We start from the raw sequence: 18,226 nt of genomic DNA, 5'->3' as shown, positions 1-18,226 counted from the left end.
ATAGCTAGAACGGCTGCAATGTTTATTTACATTTTCCTTGCTTACAGTCTAATATACCATGCTCTTGAAAATACTTATCTCAAAAAGGCACTGGAAACTTCTGGTAAATACTTAAAACAGCATAAGAGCAATGGAGAGCTGTTGATAGTATAAAACATTGTGGGCTCCCTCTAAAGCAAGGTAGTTTTTTTGAAAAGAGGTAATCTCACCCAAAATATTAAAATACTTCAGGCGTAGGCCTAGCAATGGTGTTTTTCTTTAATTATTCTCAGTCTTGCAACTTCATGACCAACGAGTTCAAATTTTCACAGATTTGTTATTTTATTTTGTTGGTATACAACTTAGTGAGAATGCTGGGCGATGAAAACCAAGGATGTCCAGTGCCTTTGGAACATCTGTCTTATGTTAAAGGCAGTGGACATTATTGGTAATTACTCAAAATATTTATTAGCATAAAACCTTTCTTGGTGACAAGTAATGGGGAGAGGTTGGTGGTATAAAACATTGTGAGAAACGGCTCCATCTGAAGTGCCATAGTTTTCGAGAAAGAAGAAATTGTCCACGAATTTGATTTCGAGACCTCAGGTTTAGAACTTGAGGTCTCGAAATCAACCATCTAAACGCACACAACTTCGTGTGACAAAGTTTTTTTTCTTTCTTTCATTATATCTCGCAAGTTCGATGACCGATTGAGCTCAAATTTTCACAGGTTTGTTAGTTGAGATACACCAACTGTGACGGCTAGTCTTTGACAATTACTAATATAACAGTGTCCACTGCCTTTAAAGAGGCACTCAGTATGATCAAACTAACTCTTGGCTTTTCACTTGTCCTTATCGAGGCAAAGGCACTGGACACTATTGGTAATTACTCAATAAAATTTGCATGGTTATGAGTAATGGAGAGCTGTTGATAGTATGAAACATTTGTGAGAAACAGCTCCCTCTGAAGAAACGTAGTTTTCGAGAAAGAAGCAATTTCTCACTGAAAATATTGATTTCGAGACCTCAACGTCGGTCCCGAAATCATGGCATCTCGTGAAAGCACACAACTTGTGCAACAAGGGCGTTTTTTCCCTCCATTATTCTCTCGCAACTTCGACGACCAATTGAGTCAAGTTTTCACAGGCTTGTTATTTTATGCATATGTTGAGATACACCAAGTGAGGAGACTGGTCTTTGACATTTACCAATAGTGTCCAGTGTCTTTAAACTTATTATGGTGAAACATGTTCTGGCGGAGCCTAAGGCATCCTCGATCCAAGTTTTAATATCAAATAAAATATTTCTAGCACATTGTATATGTAAACTAACAAAAAGAAGAATTTCGTATTTAGTCTAAACAAACATTTTTAGTCTAAACAAAGGGGTTTTTTCGTAGAAAAATTTAACCTTCGTTTGAGTTGTTTTCTCTTTTTTTTTTATATAATCGAGGTAACGTCTTTTAATAGTTAGTACAACAAATTAAGTGCTTTAGGCACAGAATGCTGTTTAAGATTTTTGTTCGCTAAGCAAAAATTCGCTGGGTATACCAGTCACATTTTGGCTGGTTACCCTGCAGATTATTTTGTGCGTGCTTTATTAACAGTTTTAATTGGTCTCCGGAGTCATACAAATTCCATCATTGGAGGCTGCATAATTATTCTACATAACTATATTTCCATGTGGTGCTGCCTTTTTGTTTTGTTCTTCTCCCATTCAAATCAATGTATACCAAACTGAGGCTGGGAGGAAAATATGTCCCTTTTTGACATTTTGAAAATCAGTAGTCATGACTTATAATGCATTTATGCAACTGATGATGGCAGCAGGATACACTCTTTTTATATATATATATATATATATATATATATATATTTGTACATACAGCGGCCACAGTGAGCATTACAGACAATCGGCATACTCAAAGTGGATTTCCAATGGGGTATACTTTCATGATAACCATGATAACTGCAAAAATGTTTGACGTCCATCAATAATTAGGTTAGTCCTATATTGTTTAATCCCAAACTGCTTGAATCCCAAACCGCTTTTTAACTTTATTTTGGCACCACCTGCACTTTAGTAATCTAGATAAAATAAATTGTTTAGTAGCGGTGATTAGCCATTCAACCGTCGACTTGTCTTGGCCACCCATCCGTCGAGTTGTCTCAACCGTCGAGTTGTCTCAACCGTCTAGTTGTCCGACGTACGAGCTGTCTCGAAGTCGAACCGTCGAGTCGTCCGACGGACGAGTTGTCCGATGGACGAGTTATCTGACATTCGATTATTCAAAGCCTTGTCTCATGAAGCTGAGACTGATCTGTAAAATCAGAGCCACCAGTCAAGTTCAGCTTGTCGTACACATTCTTCGATGGAAACTTCGGACTGCCACCAACAGCATCAGACGGGCCCCGATTTAGCTTAGAATAAGGCTTCATACTCGGTACTACATTCTGCCTGTGGAGAGAGCTGTACGGATTAATAACCTCGTGAATTTGCCGTGCTTTATCATCAAGAGCCCCGTCAGAGAGTCTATGCTGCTGGTTCATGACGGCCATGATCCCCGTCCCGCGGCGGGCTCTGACAGGGTTCGCATTACCAACATCAGCGAACTCATCCATGGGCGATGTCGCAAGAAGCGACACGGAGAATGGCACGTCCTGACGGGGTAGGGTCTGAGCCGTGCGGGGTTTCACGTGCCCAGCGGCTGCCCTGGCGTCCTCAATCACCCGATCGTTCAGCTGGAAGTACTGCGGGAAGGTGATCTTGCAGTCGTCACGGCGGGGTGCTGCTTCGTTCTCTTCGGAGGTTGCAGCTTCATTGCCGGTTCGCATGTCTTTGAGTTCCTCGTAGACATGTGGACCAACTGAGAGGGCATTCCTAGGAGGGTTGGAGTCTGCCGCTGGCTTCTCCAGTTTCTCGTGGTACGCAACAACTGCAGATGCTGAAGGCGAATGGATGAACGATTCGTTTTTACAGTCTGCAGAAGTTGGGGAATCAGGCCCGTACATGTCAACGCTCTCCTCTCTGACAAACGAGGTTGTTGTAGAGCTGCAGTCTGCATCCCTTAAGTCATCCATGCCCGTGGTGGAGATGCTGCAGTTCATATCCACGGGGGCTTCAGGTAGGGTGTTTCCACCCTTCCTGTCCCTCTCAGGGTTGGAGTAGAGTCTGGTAGTAGTATACTTCGGCTGATTGGTGGTGCTACTGGATGGGTCGGCGGAGTAGGATCTGAATCGCAGTGCTTCGGCATCACGGGTTGACTTGATGGCTACCTTTGCTTCTTCTAGATCACTCATGTCCATCAACAAATCGAGACTTTCGGCAGAAGCTCTCTGAAAAATGGAAAAATATAAAAAATACATGTTTACAGTACAATGTTTGTCACAGGCTTACATACTGATATGAGCCGCTGTGGTGTCCGCTACCCAATGGAACAATAAAACTCCAAAAAGGTTTTGTTGCCAAATAGGGAGGGATTCATTCGAAAAGGGAGTTCAAGCACTATGGTTCCAACACAACATCATGGTACGTTGGAAAAGTCAGGCCATTGAAACGTGTACAACAACAAGTGAATCAATGTGTTTTATTACCAGAATAATTCAATCGTTGGTGTGCGTGTTGGTGTCCCATCTCCATAAAACTTCTATGATCTGTTTAGACCACCACAGAAAGTTATTTACAAGAACGCATTCCGCTAAAATAAATATGACGAGGCACGATTGCTTGTGTTTCGTCTTTTTTGTTCTTCACATGACGTCCTTGAGAATTGAACAAAATAAAATCAGTTGAGTTATGCAGTGGACACTATTGGTAAATACTCAAAATAATTATTACCACTGAACCTTTCTTGTCAAGAAACGAGTAATGAGGAGAGGTTGACAGTATAACACATTGTAAGTGACGTAGTTTTCGAGAAAGAAGTAATTTTCCACGAATTTGATTTCGAGACCTCAGATTTAGAATTTGAGGTCTCGAAATCAAGCATCTGAAAGCACACAACATCGCGTGACAAGGGCGTTTTTTCTTTCATTATTTATTTCGCAACCGATTGAGCTCACATTTTCACAGGTTTGTTATTTTATGCATATGTTGAGATACACCAACTGTAAAGACTAGTCTTTGACAATTACCAATAGTGTCCAGTGTCTTTAATTCCTTACCGCAAATTTACATTCCTCGTAGTGTCCGGTTCCAACTTGAATTTCACGACGAGGAGAGACGCCGATTGGAGCGTCTTCCACGGGGTGGTGAGTCGTTTGGTCGGCACTGACCGGTCGCTGAACAGGTTCAGCCATCAGTTGCTCGGGCATCATAAGAACAGAATCGTCATCAACGCTTCCATCGACATGCAAGTCAAGACGAAGGCCTGGTCTGAAAATAGAAAAATATATCTTTAAAACCCCGATTATTTTTTAAAATAAACTAGGTTGAGTTGAGTAAACAAAAAAAATCTTCAGGAAGTACGGCTTCGAGCCTCGCAAGGGACATGAGAAGACAAAATTTGACAGGTAAAACAAACAGAAATTGGTGGGTGAAACATGGTGAAACGAATGTGGTATAAGTGAACAAAAAATTGGGATTGCCTAATCAAACGTTACGGCTTCCACCCCAAAAAGAAGAACAAAAACGGAGAGTTAAACAACGTGCTCGTATCCCTTTGGTACTCTGTCCTTTCCCTTTTTATCATGGCCATTTTGTCTTCTTTAACTCACGACATTCGAAGCTGTGTCCCGACGATGCGGTCCATTCTGTTAAGCGTGACCGTCTCTCGTTTACCGACCTGGAGTAGAGTCTATCCATAGTGATTGACACCTGAGGTACCAACCCAAACACTATCATCAATGCCAGGACACTGAAACTACAAATCAACCCATAGTCTGATGCAGTCCAGGACGTAGGAACTGCTGTTGTAAAGGTTGTGTTGTTTTCCATGGGCGAGGTCCTTTGATACCATGCATCTGAAAAGACACACACAATACGGCATTTTTTTATAATTGATGAGCATCGCTTGTAACTAATTTACGCAAAAAAAAAATGAATTTTTAAACGGCAGAAAATAATAAAGGGCCTAGTTTCATGGAGCTGCTCAATTAAACAAGATTAAGCAAAAGGTACAAGTAGTCTCATGTAGCACAATGCCTACCAATAAGACACTCAAGGTGCTAGGAAGAGAAACATTTCAAAACAAGTTTATGAATATTTTGAGGTATGGGAACGGTTAATTTATGTGGTGCCGATGCGCAAGAGAAATTGAGTTCACTTGAGATTAACAAGTTTTAGTTGTGAAAAATTAAACCAACTTTATAATAAAACATATCCTCCGCCGGTGCTTTAAGAAAGATTCACGAAAAGTAATTTTAGGTCATCTTACGTAATATGTGGGAGCTACGTTTGGTTAGCTAGCCGCTTTAATTGCTGCAGCATGTAAACCAAAACAACATCCCATAGATGACGTCAAAATAATTATTGTCATTTTTACGCACGCCGTCAACGGCAGAGGTGTAGCTAGTTTTTTAAAACCTTGAGGTTGGGGGCTCAATATTTGGGGTATAAAATAACACCAATGTAATTGAGTAGGCAGATTAGTGTTGTTTTAACATCATGGTGTAAATTCTGATTCATTTTTGGTGTCTATAATATCTGACAACGATCAGGGTTGACAACTTAATTTTTGGGTCATCAGAAAATGGAAAGATTGGTCTATTTTCAGGGAACTTTCTGCAGAATCAGGGAGATCTGGCAGTGTATGTTGGTAGTATATTATATATTATATTACTCAGACAATTACTTATACCTGTTGGGGCTTCGCTGGTATCATTGTTTGTTGAGCCTGACTCCATCGTCCTGAAATTAAAAGAAAAAATGTATTAATTAATGTAGGTTTAATCTATTATGGATTTACAAAAGGGATGTTATTCATCTCAAGTCAGAGGGGAAAAATGCGCTTTCATTTTTGTCTCCGACTTGCAAAATAATTACACGTATTACAAATTATGCATGATGGATAAACAGGACACAAACGGTATCTGTAAAACTTAATAGAAAGCTTTGATAATATTATGTATACAGTTGTCCCCCGTGCATTAAGATGCTGGCATTTGCGAGAACAATGGCTGTCAACATATCAGTTCAGGGGAAAGAAATCTGAGCGGTGGGCGGGGGGAGGGGGAGGGGGAGGGGTTCCCCGCCGCCGTGGTTACGCTACTGCGTATAGTAAAACAAGAAGGGCCCCCATTTGGTATTATACTGCTTGTGGCCCAAACACTTAAGTTGTAGCTTTCTTGTGTGACGTTTCTAAGAAGTATATTTCTTTTGCCGAACATCTGATGCAATTTGGTACTGACAAGTGTGGGTTAATGAGCAGTTTCATTCGAGTTTCGTGTATTTGAAACTTGGAGGAGTCTTACTCATTAGTGGTGGTAGGAGTCGTGCTATTAGTGGTGGTGGATTCGTTCGGTGCATTCATGGGGCTAGTAGCTATCACTTGACATAAATTGATGACGATGAGGACGAAGGTGAAAACAGCAGGTTGCGTCGAGCATGAAGAGAGTCCCATTCTGACTTATACTGTAAAATACAAACTACAAATTAGTTTGTTTCTGCTAAAATTTGTTCAACACAAGTTAATATTCAAACTATGGCTTAGTCAATACCTAGGGTCGTAACGACAGGCCATGAACCATATTTCACATTATACCGTAGGTATATTTTTGTTAGTTACAATCTTATGAAAATTATTATGATTTCAGAGTTGAGAAGGCCTACAAACTAATTGCGAGTATAATCCTTGTCTTTTAAAAGATGATATGAAATTAATCCAAGGATCAAACGGAAATAATCAGGGAACAAAGACATTGGTACAATGGTACACATTTCACTATTGTACCAAGGGAATGGGCAATCATCTTTGGTGGGAGTCAAACCTAGGCCTACATGTATTCTGCCCGTCTCGTGAGGAACTTTTCAGAACCAACACCAAGACTAGCTGAGTAAAATGCGAAACGTCGAGACCACCACACCGGTCTTCTCAGAACCGATACTTCTCCCAAAAGAGTTTTACACTATGGTTGTACAAACCATTTACAATTAAAAATCATACTGCAAGTTGTATACACACCACGCAAAGCATCAAACATCATTCACCGAATCTCATGTAATTCATTACAAGTGAAATAAAACACACAGAGTAATCTTATTCTTATTACTAATCAAACAAATTAAGTCGCAAAATACTACGTTACCAATATCCAAGCTAAATGTTGTACGCGGCCAATCGCAGTGTCAATCTAAATATTATAAAAGACGGACTTCGTTGCTTTTCTTTGTTTAAAAAACGACTGTGGAGACTTCCGCAACGAGTATGATCCTCTGCAAAATAAATCTTCAACTATTCCAGTGACGATCACCGAAATGGAAATGGTACGTGTGGTAAATTTATTATTATTATAAGAGAAAGTGAAAGTTTAGTTTGACGCGTAATATGATAATGCTCGGTGATGTAATTATGGTTCACAGGTTGAGAATAAAACAAGGAAGGTAGAAGTAGCTCAAAAGGTTAAATAAACAAACTGCATAAACTGTCGTAGCAAACTACTTTATGGATGAACGATTGCATGTTCCAATCATGTAATTCTCAAATTGAATTGTTTTTAATCACATTCCTTTCATATAAAGGGAATTGTTTTTCAAAATGTTTTACATAAAATCAACAGAAGCATTGCTTCGTACCAAGTGAGTTTGTTATGGTCACTATTAAAAAGAAGGTAATTATACCAAAGGTATACCCTCGCTCTATAATGACTAATGAGACATTTCCTTATCTCCACACATGCATCCTCCAAGGATATACAGGGCCAAACTTTCTAGAGCTGCTTAAGCACAGCAAATATGCTAAGCACACCAAAATTATGCTTGTCAGATTAAGGTCACCAGCCAAACTACCATGGCACATATACCATTTGTGATTGGTATCCTGCTCATTTCCGCATAGCAGAGTGTTGTTAAGCAACATTTTCTGCTTATAAGCAGCTCTGTGAAATTGGGCCCAGGTCTCTTTCATGTGCTATTGGTGTCATTACAAGAATATCATAATGTTTTTTGTTTCGGAAAGTGAGTATAGGATTGATTAAAGACACTGGACACTATTTGTAATTGTCAAAGACCGGTCTTTCCACTTGGTGTATCTCAACATAAGCATAAAATAACAAACCTGTGAGAATTTGAGCTCAATTGGTCGTCGAAGCTGCGAGATAACAATGAAAGAAGAAACATCCTTGTCACACGAGGTTTGGTGCTTTCAGATGCTTGATTTCGAGACCTCAAATTCTAAATCTGAGGTCTCAAAATCAAATTCGTGGAAAATTACTTCTTTCTCGAAAACTACATTACTTCAGAGGGAGCCGTTTCTCACAATGTTTTATACTATCAACCTCTCCCAATTACTCGATACCAAGAAAGGTTTTATGCTAATAATTATTTCGAGTAATTACCAATTGTGTCCGACCCTTTCGGAACAGATTTTTTTTAAAGTTCACAGATTTACAAATAACTTACAGAGTTTACAGAAGGTAATGGTGAAAGACTTCTCTTGAAATATTATTCCACGAAATGCTTTACTTCTTGAGAAAACATTAAAACAATATCAATTCTCGATATCGAGAATTACGGATTTATTTTAAACACGTGTCATGACACGGCGAAACAAGCGGAAACAAGGGTGGGTTTTCCCGTTATTTTCTCCTAACTCCGATGACCAATTGAGCCTAAATTTTCACAGGTTTGGTATTTTATATATAAGTTGTGATACACGAAGTGTGGGCCTTGGACAAAACTGTTTATCACAGCAAATATGCTAAGCACACCAAAATTATGCTTAAGGTCACCAGCCAAACTACCATGGCACATATACCATTTGTGATTGGTATCCTGCTCATTTCCGCTTAGCAGAGTGTTGTTAAGCAACATTTTCTGCTTATAAGCAGCTCTGTAAAATTGGGCCCAGGTCTCTTTCATGTGCTATTGGTGTCATTACAAGAATAGCATAATGTTTTTGTTTCGGAAAGTGAGTATAGGATCGACGAGGTACACATAACATGTTCCATGTTGAGAAAACAACGTACACGAGCTAGAAAAATATTCAATGAAATAGAAACAAAGGAAAGGAAATAAAATTGAAATCAAATTTAAAAGGGGGAAAGGTAAAGTAAGCAATACAATTCAACCAGTAAAATTATTGTATCAATGAACAATGTTAGAATGTTGTGTGTGAAAATAACTGACCGTTTTTAACAAACCGAAATTTGGACATGGAGTCCGGCGGAAAAGAAAAGAAGTAAAAACAAAAAGCAAGCACAATTTTCAGCATATAAAAAGTATGTTTGTTTTTGTTTTGTTAAGAACTAAACAACCGAAACCAACACTTTTAAAGGGAATGTACACGTTTGGTAATTACTCAAAACAAATATTAACTTAAAAACTGACTTGGTAACGAGCATTGGAGGGCTGTTGATAGTATAAAACATTGTGAGAAACCGCTCCCTTGGAAGTAGCACAAATTTTGAAATGGAGGTAATATCTCAATAAAATAATAACAGACTTCTAGCTTGAAGTCTTTTATTCCTATAAGCACATAAATTCGTCCAACAAGGGTGTTTTTTCTTTCATTTTCTCCCAACTCCGATGACCAATTGAGCTCAAATTTTCACAGGTTTGTTATTTTATGCATATGTTGAGATACACTAAGTGAGAACACTGGTCTTTGACAATTACAAATAGTGTACCTTCCCTTTAAAAGGGATAAAGTTTTCTTGAATTTGACTCAGTTTCAAAAGGCAATGATTCACAGAATAAATGATTTTAGTATTTTACACTTCATTTTACATTTCAGACTAGAAATAATAGAATTAAACAATGATGTCCTTGTATAACCCTGTAGCCTATTATGCCAACTCGCAGGCCAAGCACACCCTAGGTTTTCGGAACCGCGTTAGATTGTTCTATAAATATTGCTTGCGACATTTCTGCTAAGCAGAAATGAGCAGGATACCAGTCACACATTGCACATGCGACCTGTAGTTTCGCTGGTAAACTTTATTCTGGTGAGCATAGGTTTGAGATGTTTAGTTGCTTTTGGGGCTCAGGCAGCTCTCTTTAATTTGCCCCAAGTGTTGTAGCGAGCAGAGCGTGCACAGTTGGGATCAAATCATAAAAATATAAAAATAAAAATAAAATAAACAACATTGCATGACGGATTCCGCAACCGAAACTTTGGGTAAATTTATGGATGAAAGTCCCAAAATATTGTGTGTTTCAACATCGCTTCCTTGTTTTCAGTTAGCCAAACCTGTACAGGGAAGTTGCCAAGTTCAGTATAAAAACGAACCCACTTTTACATTAAAAAAACAACTAAAAACAACCCAACACAACCACTCTCATTGGCAAAAATGGGTGCGCGTGATTAGCATCCCCGGGTCGCGATTTTTTTTTCCAAACGGTATTGCAATATTTGTTTTCCCTTTCCGTCAAAATTGGCTCTTTCCGTCAAAATTATACGTCATAATGAAATTGGCCTGCTCTTTTACCAAATCATTGCAATGTCGTTTGGAGAAAAACAAATTGACCCGGGTCGACACCGATCTGCCCCGCTGCGTTCGAATAGCTTTGACATCCTTTGTTGTTGGGAAGCTAATGGAATGCACTCAATGTTTCCTCAAAATGATGTACACAAGTTGCATGAAGAAAATCACTTCTTCCGATTTGTTTCGGACGGCAACAGTTAAATCGACAGTAATCTTGCCTTGTTTAATAGAATTTTCCTGAAGACGAGCAAGAATTTTGTTCGAAGCGTTGAGACTACACCGGCTCTTTTCAGAGCCACCACCACTCCCACAAAGAAGATTCACACATGGTTCTACTACCCGAAAGTTTACTATTTATTTATAGTTTCTTATGATTTGCAAAACTAACAAGAGACTGAAAATGAGTGAAAAGTCCCTATGATCCAGTGTTCAACTCTGCAGCAGTGGTAGACTTGATGACAAGTCGTTATGCGCTGCCTATTTTGTCCGCCGTTCATGCAACAGTCACAGTGCGATTATACACTTGCAACGGTCGTATGTAGCGCGTGGCAGCTCTATTGCGATCGACTCACACACACACACACACATACTGAGATCGAGGGTGAGTGTACCGTCCCCGTAGCTACACCGCGCTTAACAGTTACCGTCTTGACTTCAAGACTACAGCAGTGGTTGCTCATAAAGTATATCAATACAAGTTTGTTTTACAGGGTGTACTAGTATGATAGGGTTAGGACACAATCTAGGAATGATTGTGGCAACAACGTGTGCATAAACACCTCTCAACGGTGTTGGTTCTGAAAAGAACCAACGGTAAAATAACCCAACGTTTCGATCAGTATGCTCAGATTGTCTTCAGGGAGAAGCTGGTGTATTAAGCTGTTTGACTTTGGGAAAGGATTCCTCAATGGTCTTTCTGCAGACCTTCTATTGTCAATGTAAAAATTAAGAACACTACAAAATAGAAACAACAAAAAATCCGGTTGTTTTCCTCAGCAATATACACTGTGTTGTGATTTGTTTATTTCACTTGGATACTCAACAATAATATGTCCAATAAGACAACAACATAAAACAATAATAATAACAACAAAGAAAAACAAGAACAACAACAACAACAACAACAACAGATTAATCAGGTAATAGTTTCATATAATAGCCCTTAGATTTCAGAGCTAAATAAATAATGAGAACATAACTTATCTCAACACAGATTAGAAACTTGTACAAATGATTGTGGAAGGAATTTTTTTATCTTAAATGATAATATAAAATTCAACATGAGACTACCAGTGAAGGAGCGCTGAGATAATTCATTAAAAAAGAATGAGCATGTTATAATTCATATACAAGTATTATTTACATATAAATGTCACTTCTTTGGCTAAGATACAAATTTTGTTTTGCAAATAAATTATTTTACAATATTTTTGGTAAATTAAAAAAAAGCTGTTGCGTTATAATTCTTAACAATGCAGTTTTAAAAGTACAGTTTCATATAAAAAAAAATCATCTGAAACAACATCATGTCTTTGTGAGACTGCATTTTGAGGTGTGTGCAGTCTAGTTTATGCTGGTGGAAGGTGGTGGGGGAGGAGGGGAGGGGGTACACAAATTTATCCTCCAAAATACAAACTTTTTCTGGGTTCTTTTCAAAATTACATTAATGGCAAGTTACAGTTGGATGTATTTAAAAATTTAGCTATAATTATTTTACGTGTTTTTCTTGGGGGGGGGGGGTATGGGGAATGGGTTGGGGGATAATGCATAGATTCTCATTAAGTATAAATGTATATTTATATCGTTCAAAAATGTTACTGATTTTTTTTTTTTTTCTTATAAATTTAATACGCGTGTTCAGCATACTTGACGGCCAGTGAAACTGAAATTAATATACTACTAATAACGAAACCGGTCCTCCGTTACAATAAGAGCCCAATTTAACAGCGCTTCTTTAACACAAACAAAAATATACTTAAAGGCAGTGTACACTATTGGTAATTGTCAAAGACTAGCCTTCACAGTTGGTGTATCTCAACATATGCATAAAATAACTAACCTGTGAAAATGTGAGCTCAATCGGTCGTCAAAGTTGCGAGATAATAATGAAAGAAGAAAACACCCTTGTCACACGAAGTTGTGTGTGTTTAGATGGTTGTTTAGATGTTTGAAACTAAATTCGTTGAAAATTACTTCTTTTACAAGAAATGTTTTATGCTAATAATTATTTTGAGTAATCACCAATAGTGTCCACGGCCTTTAAGAATAACGTTACCAGCCAAAACAACATACCACATGTACCATCTGTGACTGGTAGGCTGCTTGTTTTTGCTAAGCGGAAAATTGCTAAGAAGAAAGCGGGGTACACATTTGGTAATTATCAAAGACTACTATCCTGACTGGGTGTATCCCAAAATATGTATAAAATAACAAACCTGTGCAAAATTTGGGCTAAAAAATCCCTTGTTGCATAAAATTGTGTGCTTTCAGATGCCTGAGGTTCTTGGATAAAACAAAAAAACTGTTCTTTCCCTTTATTGGATGCCATTGTGGCTTGATTTGTATTTACTTTCACTTGTGCTTTCAGTACGTATTCAAAACCCTGAAGCTGGTGTTATAAAAACATTTCCCTTCTAATAAATCTGAACTGACAGTATTGTTTTTAGACACCTGTGTGTTTAAAGGGTCAGAGTACCGTTGGTTATCACTCTGAAGATCAATGGAAATAAAAACTTACTTAGTAAGATTTAGTAAGATAAGAAGTTCAACAGTTTTGGACAGTATTGGACATATTGAGAAAACATTTCACTTCACTGTGAAAAAAAAAAAAAAATCTTTCAGGAAAAAAAAAACCCAACTGACATCTGCAGTAAATTTAACACAAATCATGTTAAATTGCTCACCATTTCTACCCCAAGAAGACACCCATATTTCAGTTTTTTCCCCCAATATTTTTACAACTTTTGAATAAACAAAACAATAGAGGGATAATCTGTATAGAGGTACAGTTGAAATGGTTTTCATCAAGGTAAAAAAAAAAAAACGCTGTAATTATTTTTGCTCCAAAGTTCCAACAAGCTTAAGTGATAAGTGATTTACAGGGATGAATGAGGGCACAGCCCTGTTAGCCCATCTCCCATGAACATAGGTGAACTCGCTATCCCGTTTGTAAGGCATAACGCAATTCCACTCTAAAGTGTTATTCACACGACTGCAATTTAACTGGGGTCCCTTGCTTAATTTGCACAGTGACGCAATGACATACCAATACATTGGCTGTAACAAAGTTATATTAAAAAATGTATTAAAGTAGTGGTATAATTATTTCATAATGAGCCGCTACAATAATATTAAAGTTATATAAATTTGTGCTGTAAGTGTGACTTGGCGCCCTCTAGTGGGCTTTCTGAGCTAGTTCTGCAAAAAATGCTGTACAAATACTTTTAAATGTGGACCTTTTACGTAAAGTTAAAAAGTAGAACTTGATTAGCAAAAAACATTCCCTAAACAACAGGGACACTAAAAGCCATTTGTCTGTGCTGGCCTATGTGTGTGTATGGAAGAAGCTCAGCAATAGGGAATACTTGAGTACAATTTGTAAAATGTCTGGTCCTCACTTCATAAAGCCTGTAAGCACAACAAAACATGCTAAGCACATTATAGTATTGCTTAATAGAAACAGGTTACCAGCCAAATAAGGTTTGCATTGTTGTGGCTGGTACCCCTCTTACTTTTTTTTGCTTAGCAAAGAAATCTGCTTAGCTGAACAGCTCTGGGTCCTAGGGCCGATTTCTCACAGAGCTAAGACTAATCTCAACTGCAATTCAATCGTAGTTGCTAAGCAAAGTGTGATGTCACAATACAAATTACTATGGTGATACTGACAATTTGTCTTATGAAGGGTTGATTGCTTTGTGAAAACAAGCCCTGGTACGTAAAACTTGACCAGTCACTATAAATTGCTTAATCTGAACCCCTCATCAAAATAATTGTTGCTACATTTGTACATCACATGGTTCAGGCCAAGCTTTTGTGTAGAGTGAAACAGGTTACACAAAAGCTTGCACCTAGCCATGTGGCATAGCAATAGTAAATGTAGTCTGAGGCATTCCATTGAGTATTCATTTGTGACTGAATAAGGTGTTGTACCAGACTTCATTCAAATCTAACTCGCAAAACTGGCTAAGGCTGTATCAGAATTAGCAGCTACGGCTTTGACTGTTACAATAGTCTAAAGATGTTCTACGGCCCTTTTCGAAACCACGGCTTCGGCTTTGGCTTGAAGCTCCGTTCTCTTGTCTGAAGCCCTGAGCGCATATACCCAAAGCGCGCGCAATTGTCAAAACAACAGGTGGGGAGAAGCTAGCCTGAGCCGAATCCAAAGCCACAGCCGTTGTTTCGAAAAGGGCCTATACTTCAATGCAGCGATTTGCTTTGGCAAAGACGCTAATTCAGTACATGGCTGTACTGTAGACAACAGAGTCGCTCACATACAGGCCGGTAGGTTTTAACACAGTAACATTTGGTATGATTGATTTTCGTATAAAATCTTTTGGCTTTTCACCAAACTCAGTAGTCAAACAGACTTTCCTATGGGACTTTGTGTTAACCACAAATTAAGTTTGTACTTGTTTAAAAAAAAAATAAAAAAAAATAAAAAATCACTTTAAGTACTCCACTATGTACAAAAATATTGATTTTACAAAAAAACATTTCCAATGCATATTTTGTTTACAAATAAAAAATACAATAAAAGGAAAGAAGTTTGAATACATTGTCTTACGTACTTTGGTTATGAGTTGACATTGTAAACGGTACAATTTGTAATAATTTTTTTGTACAGGAAATTTACAGTATTTACAGCAATTCTGTCGTGCATGCCGACTGGGTTGCTTCATAAATGAACCACAACTTTAATAAATCAATGCTAGATGGAGTTTCATTCAAATGAGGTGACGAATTAAAATTGTTTGATAAAATTTGTTTTTGTGTAATGAAATGTTTTCCTTTAAACATATGATTCCTCGGTGAATTCCACATTGTCCAACTCATCCAAGAACCCGACAGAATGCCGTTTGGCTTTCGCCGCAATGTAGCGCCAGTCCTGCCGTGATTTTGTGACGGCTTGCTCCGTCTCCTTACACGTCACCATGCCATTCACAGGGTCCGCACTCAGGAAATAATCCTGCATTGTGCTCTTGGCCTTCGGCGATAAACCCTGCTCCGTCGTGGACGGAAAAGAAAAGTTCGTCGATGAGCGGTTGTTACTGGGCGACATCTCCGAGCCGGTTGAGATGGCAGAGTCAACCGAGTTGATTCTAGCTGCCTTCCAGCGGAGGTTGTCCTCATCCATGCTCTTCGAGCGACTGAACTGAGGTTTGGATCGGACAGTGTTCATCCTTGGGGTGTTGCTGCTTGGAAGGATTCGAGGGGAAGTCAGGGTGGCCTCCTGACCGTAGAACAGCGGAGTTTGCGGCGCCTTATCCGTGGACGATTTTCGCTTATCACTCAATGTCCTCTGAACATTGTTGGTCATCGCGTTGGTGAAGGATTCAGTCCGGCCTTCAGCTCTTCTGGACCTGTCACTCGACGACCGTCGAACCTGAATAGAAGATGGCTTTGATTGCATACTGCTGCTGAGTGTCGAACTGAAAAGACGCAAACTTTCAACGTCAACAGTTTCATTGTCGCTGGATTCCGAGTCTGAAATGTGGAAGATGATTCCTCCGCTCTCCATAATGGGCGAGGATTTTGGGGGAGATGTTGAGTAAGGAGAGCTCGGTAAGCGACAGACTGGCTGTGACCGCGAGACACTACAAGACAGCGCCCCAGACTTCCGCCTCCGTGGTATGGAGTCGTCGCGTTCAAAGACGGGAACACCCGGTTGGTCCAGTGAGCGAGTCTGACGCTGAAGGCGCGCCCTTCGATGCATTGTCTCTTGATAAGAAGGCGGGGAGGATTGTCGCGGACTGTCAGAGACCGGAGAAGAGTTTCTCGGACTTGGGGTCTTGCTAATATTGCTGGAATCTCTCATCTTGTCATCAGACAGGCTGGTGAGTTGGTCATCGCTTAACGACCGTGGAACGCCAACTGATTTATGCTCTTGTAACCCTCTCGGAGTGTCTGTGTTTTCACTTCGGGGCAATGAGAGGTGCGTCGCATCACGTGGGAAAAACTCGCGAGGCGGTGAAGTAGTTTCCGGGTAGGTGACACCTCGACGGTGGGGGCCGGGGGATAGTTTCCCCGGCTGCCGCGTTGACGAGATGCGAGGACGACGTGAACGCTGATGCGACACGCTTGGAGATGCGCTGCCGCCGGATCGGGAACGGTTCCTTTCATTCTGATGGTCCATAAGTTTGCCGCGGGGTTCATGGACAGCAACGCCATGGGTTGGGTAGATTCTCTCAGAGGAGCTGGAGGAGAGAGCCTCCGAGGACGACGTCGATGGCGTGTTACGTTTGTTTGGGGTGGCCTTCTTGTGGAAGACCGTTAAGGGGTTGTAGAACTTAGCAGGCATGGAGATCCTCCTCTGCTTTGGTTTCTGAGTGGGCGAGGACTTATCAGTTGGCGATGAGGGACTAGAATGAACCGAATTGCCTGTAGTCGGCGGGACCAAGCCCGGAGAAGGCTTTGCCGATTCGGACTGTTGGTTCTTCTGCGACATGAGATAGTCATGCCGTCTCTTGTCCAGCACTTTTAAGTATTCCTCTCCTTCTGGTCCTGACTCCTCGTCAGGTAAAAGACCACTGAGGAGCTTAAAGCTACACTCCTCATTCAGTTCTCGGATCATTTTGACCGTTTCCTCACTCAGCTCCACCTCATTATCCGAGCCGTCCGGACTGTTATCCATAGAGTTCGTGGCAGATTGCGATTTGGTCAGGACATAGCGTTTCCCGATGTCCGTCCTGCCAGCGTTCGGCTCCGATACCCTCCTGACATGTGCCATTTTGGATTGCATGTACCTCGAGTCAATATAATCGCCGTCTCCTTTCTCGACGGACGAGGCACTCCTTGTGTGCTTCAATCCCGGGGGTGTTGGGAAGCCTGGACTGCTGCTCCGACCAGATTTATCCTTAGCATCCACGCCGGAATCTGTGGTGTCTGTCGTGTCAGATTCGGGATACAACTGGTTGTCGCTGGAGGTGAGTCCGGAATCCCGGCTGAGTGTCGACTGTGACATGACCGGGAGACTGCTCGGCCATCCTTCATTTGAAAACATCTCTCGATCGATACTGTCCAGGGATGAGTCGTCACGTTTCATTCCTCCTGTTTCCACCGATCCCTGTAAGCTGTCCGAGTCACCGGAATCTCGGCGTTTGGGCTCTGCAAACTTCATGGGAGGTCCTCCGAACACATCGATCACATCGTCCCCGAAGATCTGCTGGACGTTGTCCACCATGAACTGGACAATTTGGGGCACTTTCTCGGTAGCCTGGACCTGGGTTATAAAGTGTAACAAAAGAAGCCATGAGTACAGACTCATTTCAGAAGTTCATAGCTTTCTACTCTGAAACTTTTTACTCTGAAATATTCTAAGATTGTGCACTTATGTTTGTTTTCCTAAATGCTTCTGTATTTGTAAGTTGGGATTGCTATTTTGACACTTCCACGACAAAACACCCCAACTCAAAAAATGAGAAATTCAACTACAGAGATAAGCTGTTT

General features: G+C 40.1%; 1 protein-coding gene and 1 pseudogene across 4 annotated transcripts in view; both read right to left on the bottom strand.

The window, feature by feature from the left end:
* Positions 1-16: 16 nt before the first annotated feature.
* On the bottom strand, positions 17-7,340 carry LOC139947109 (uncharacterized; annotated as a pseudogene).
* Positions 7,341-11,558: 4,218 nt separating this feature from the next.
* Positions 11,559-18,226, bottom strand: part of LOC139946972 (uncharacterized) — a 145,324-nt gene continuing 138,656 nt past the window's right edge. For all 4 annotated transcript variants that reach the window (XM_071944768.1, XM_071944769.1, XM_071944770.1 and 1 more), the window contains one exon: positions 11,559-17,999. In XM_071944768.1, coding sequence (XP_071800869.1) covers positions 15,570-17,999 — 2,430 coding nt within the window. In that variant the 3' untranslated portion in view covers positions 11,559-15,569. The remainder of the gene's footprint in view (positions 18,000-18,226) is intronic.

The sequence above is a fragment of the Asterias amurensis genome, chromosome 14, assembly GCF_032118995.1.
Source record: "Asterias amurensis chromosome 14, ASM3211899v1".
NCBI lineage: Eukaryota > Metazoa > Echinodermata > Asteroidea > Forcipulatida > Asteriidae > Asterias > Asterias amurensis.
The sequence above is the reverse complement of the archived record's forward strand: the minus strand, read 5'-3'. Positions and strand labels throughout refer to the sequence as shown.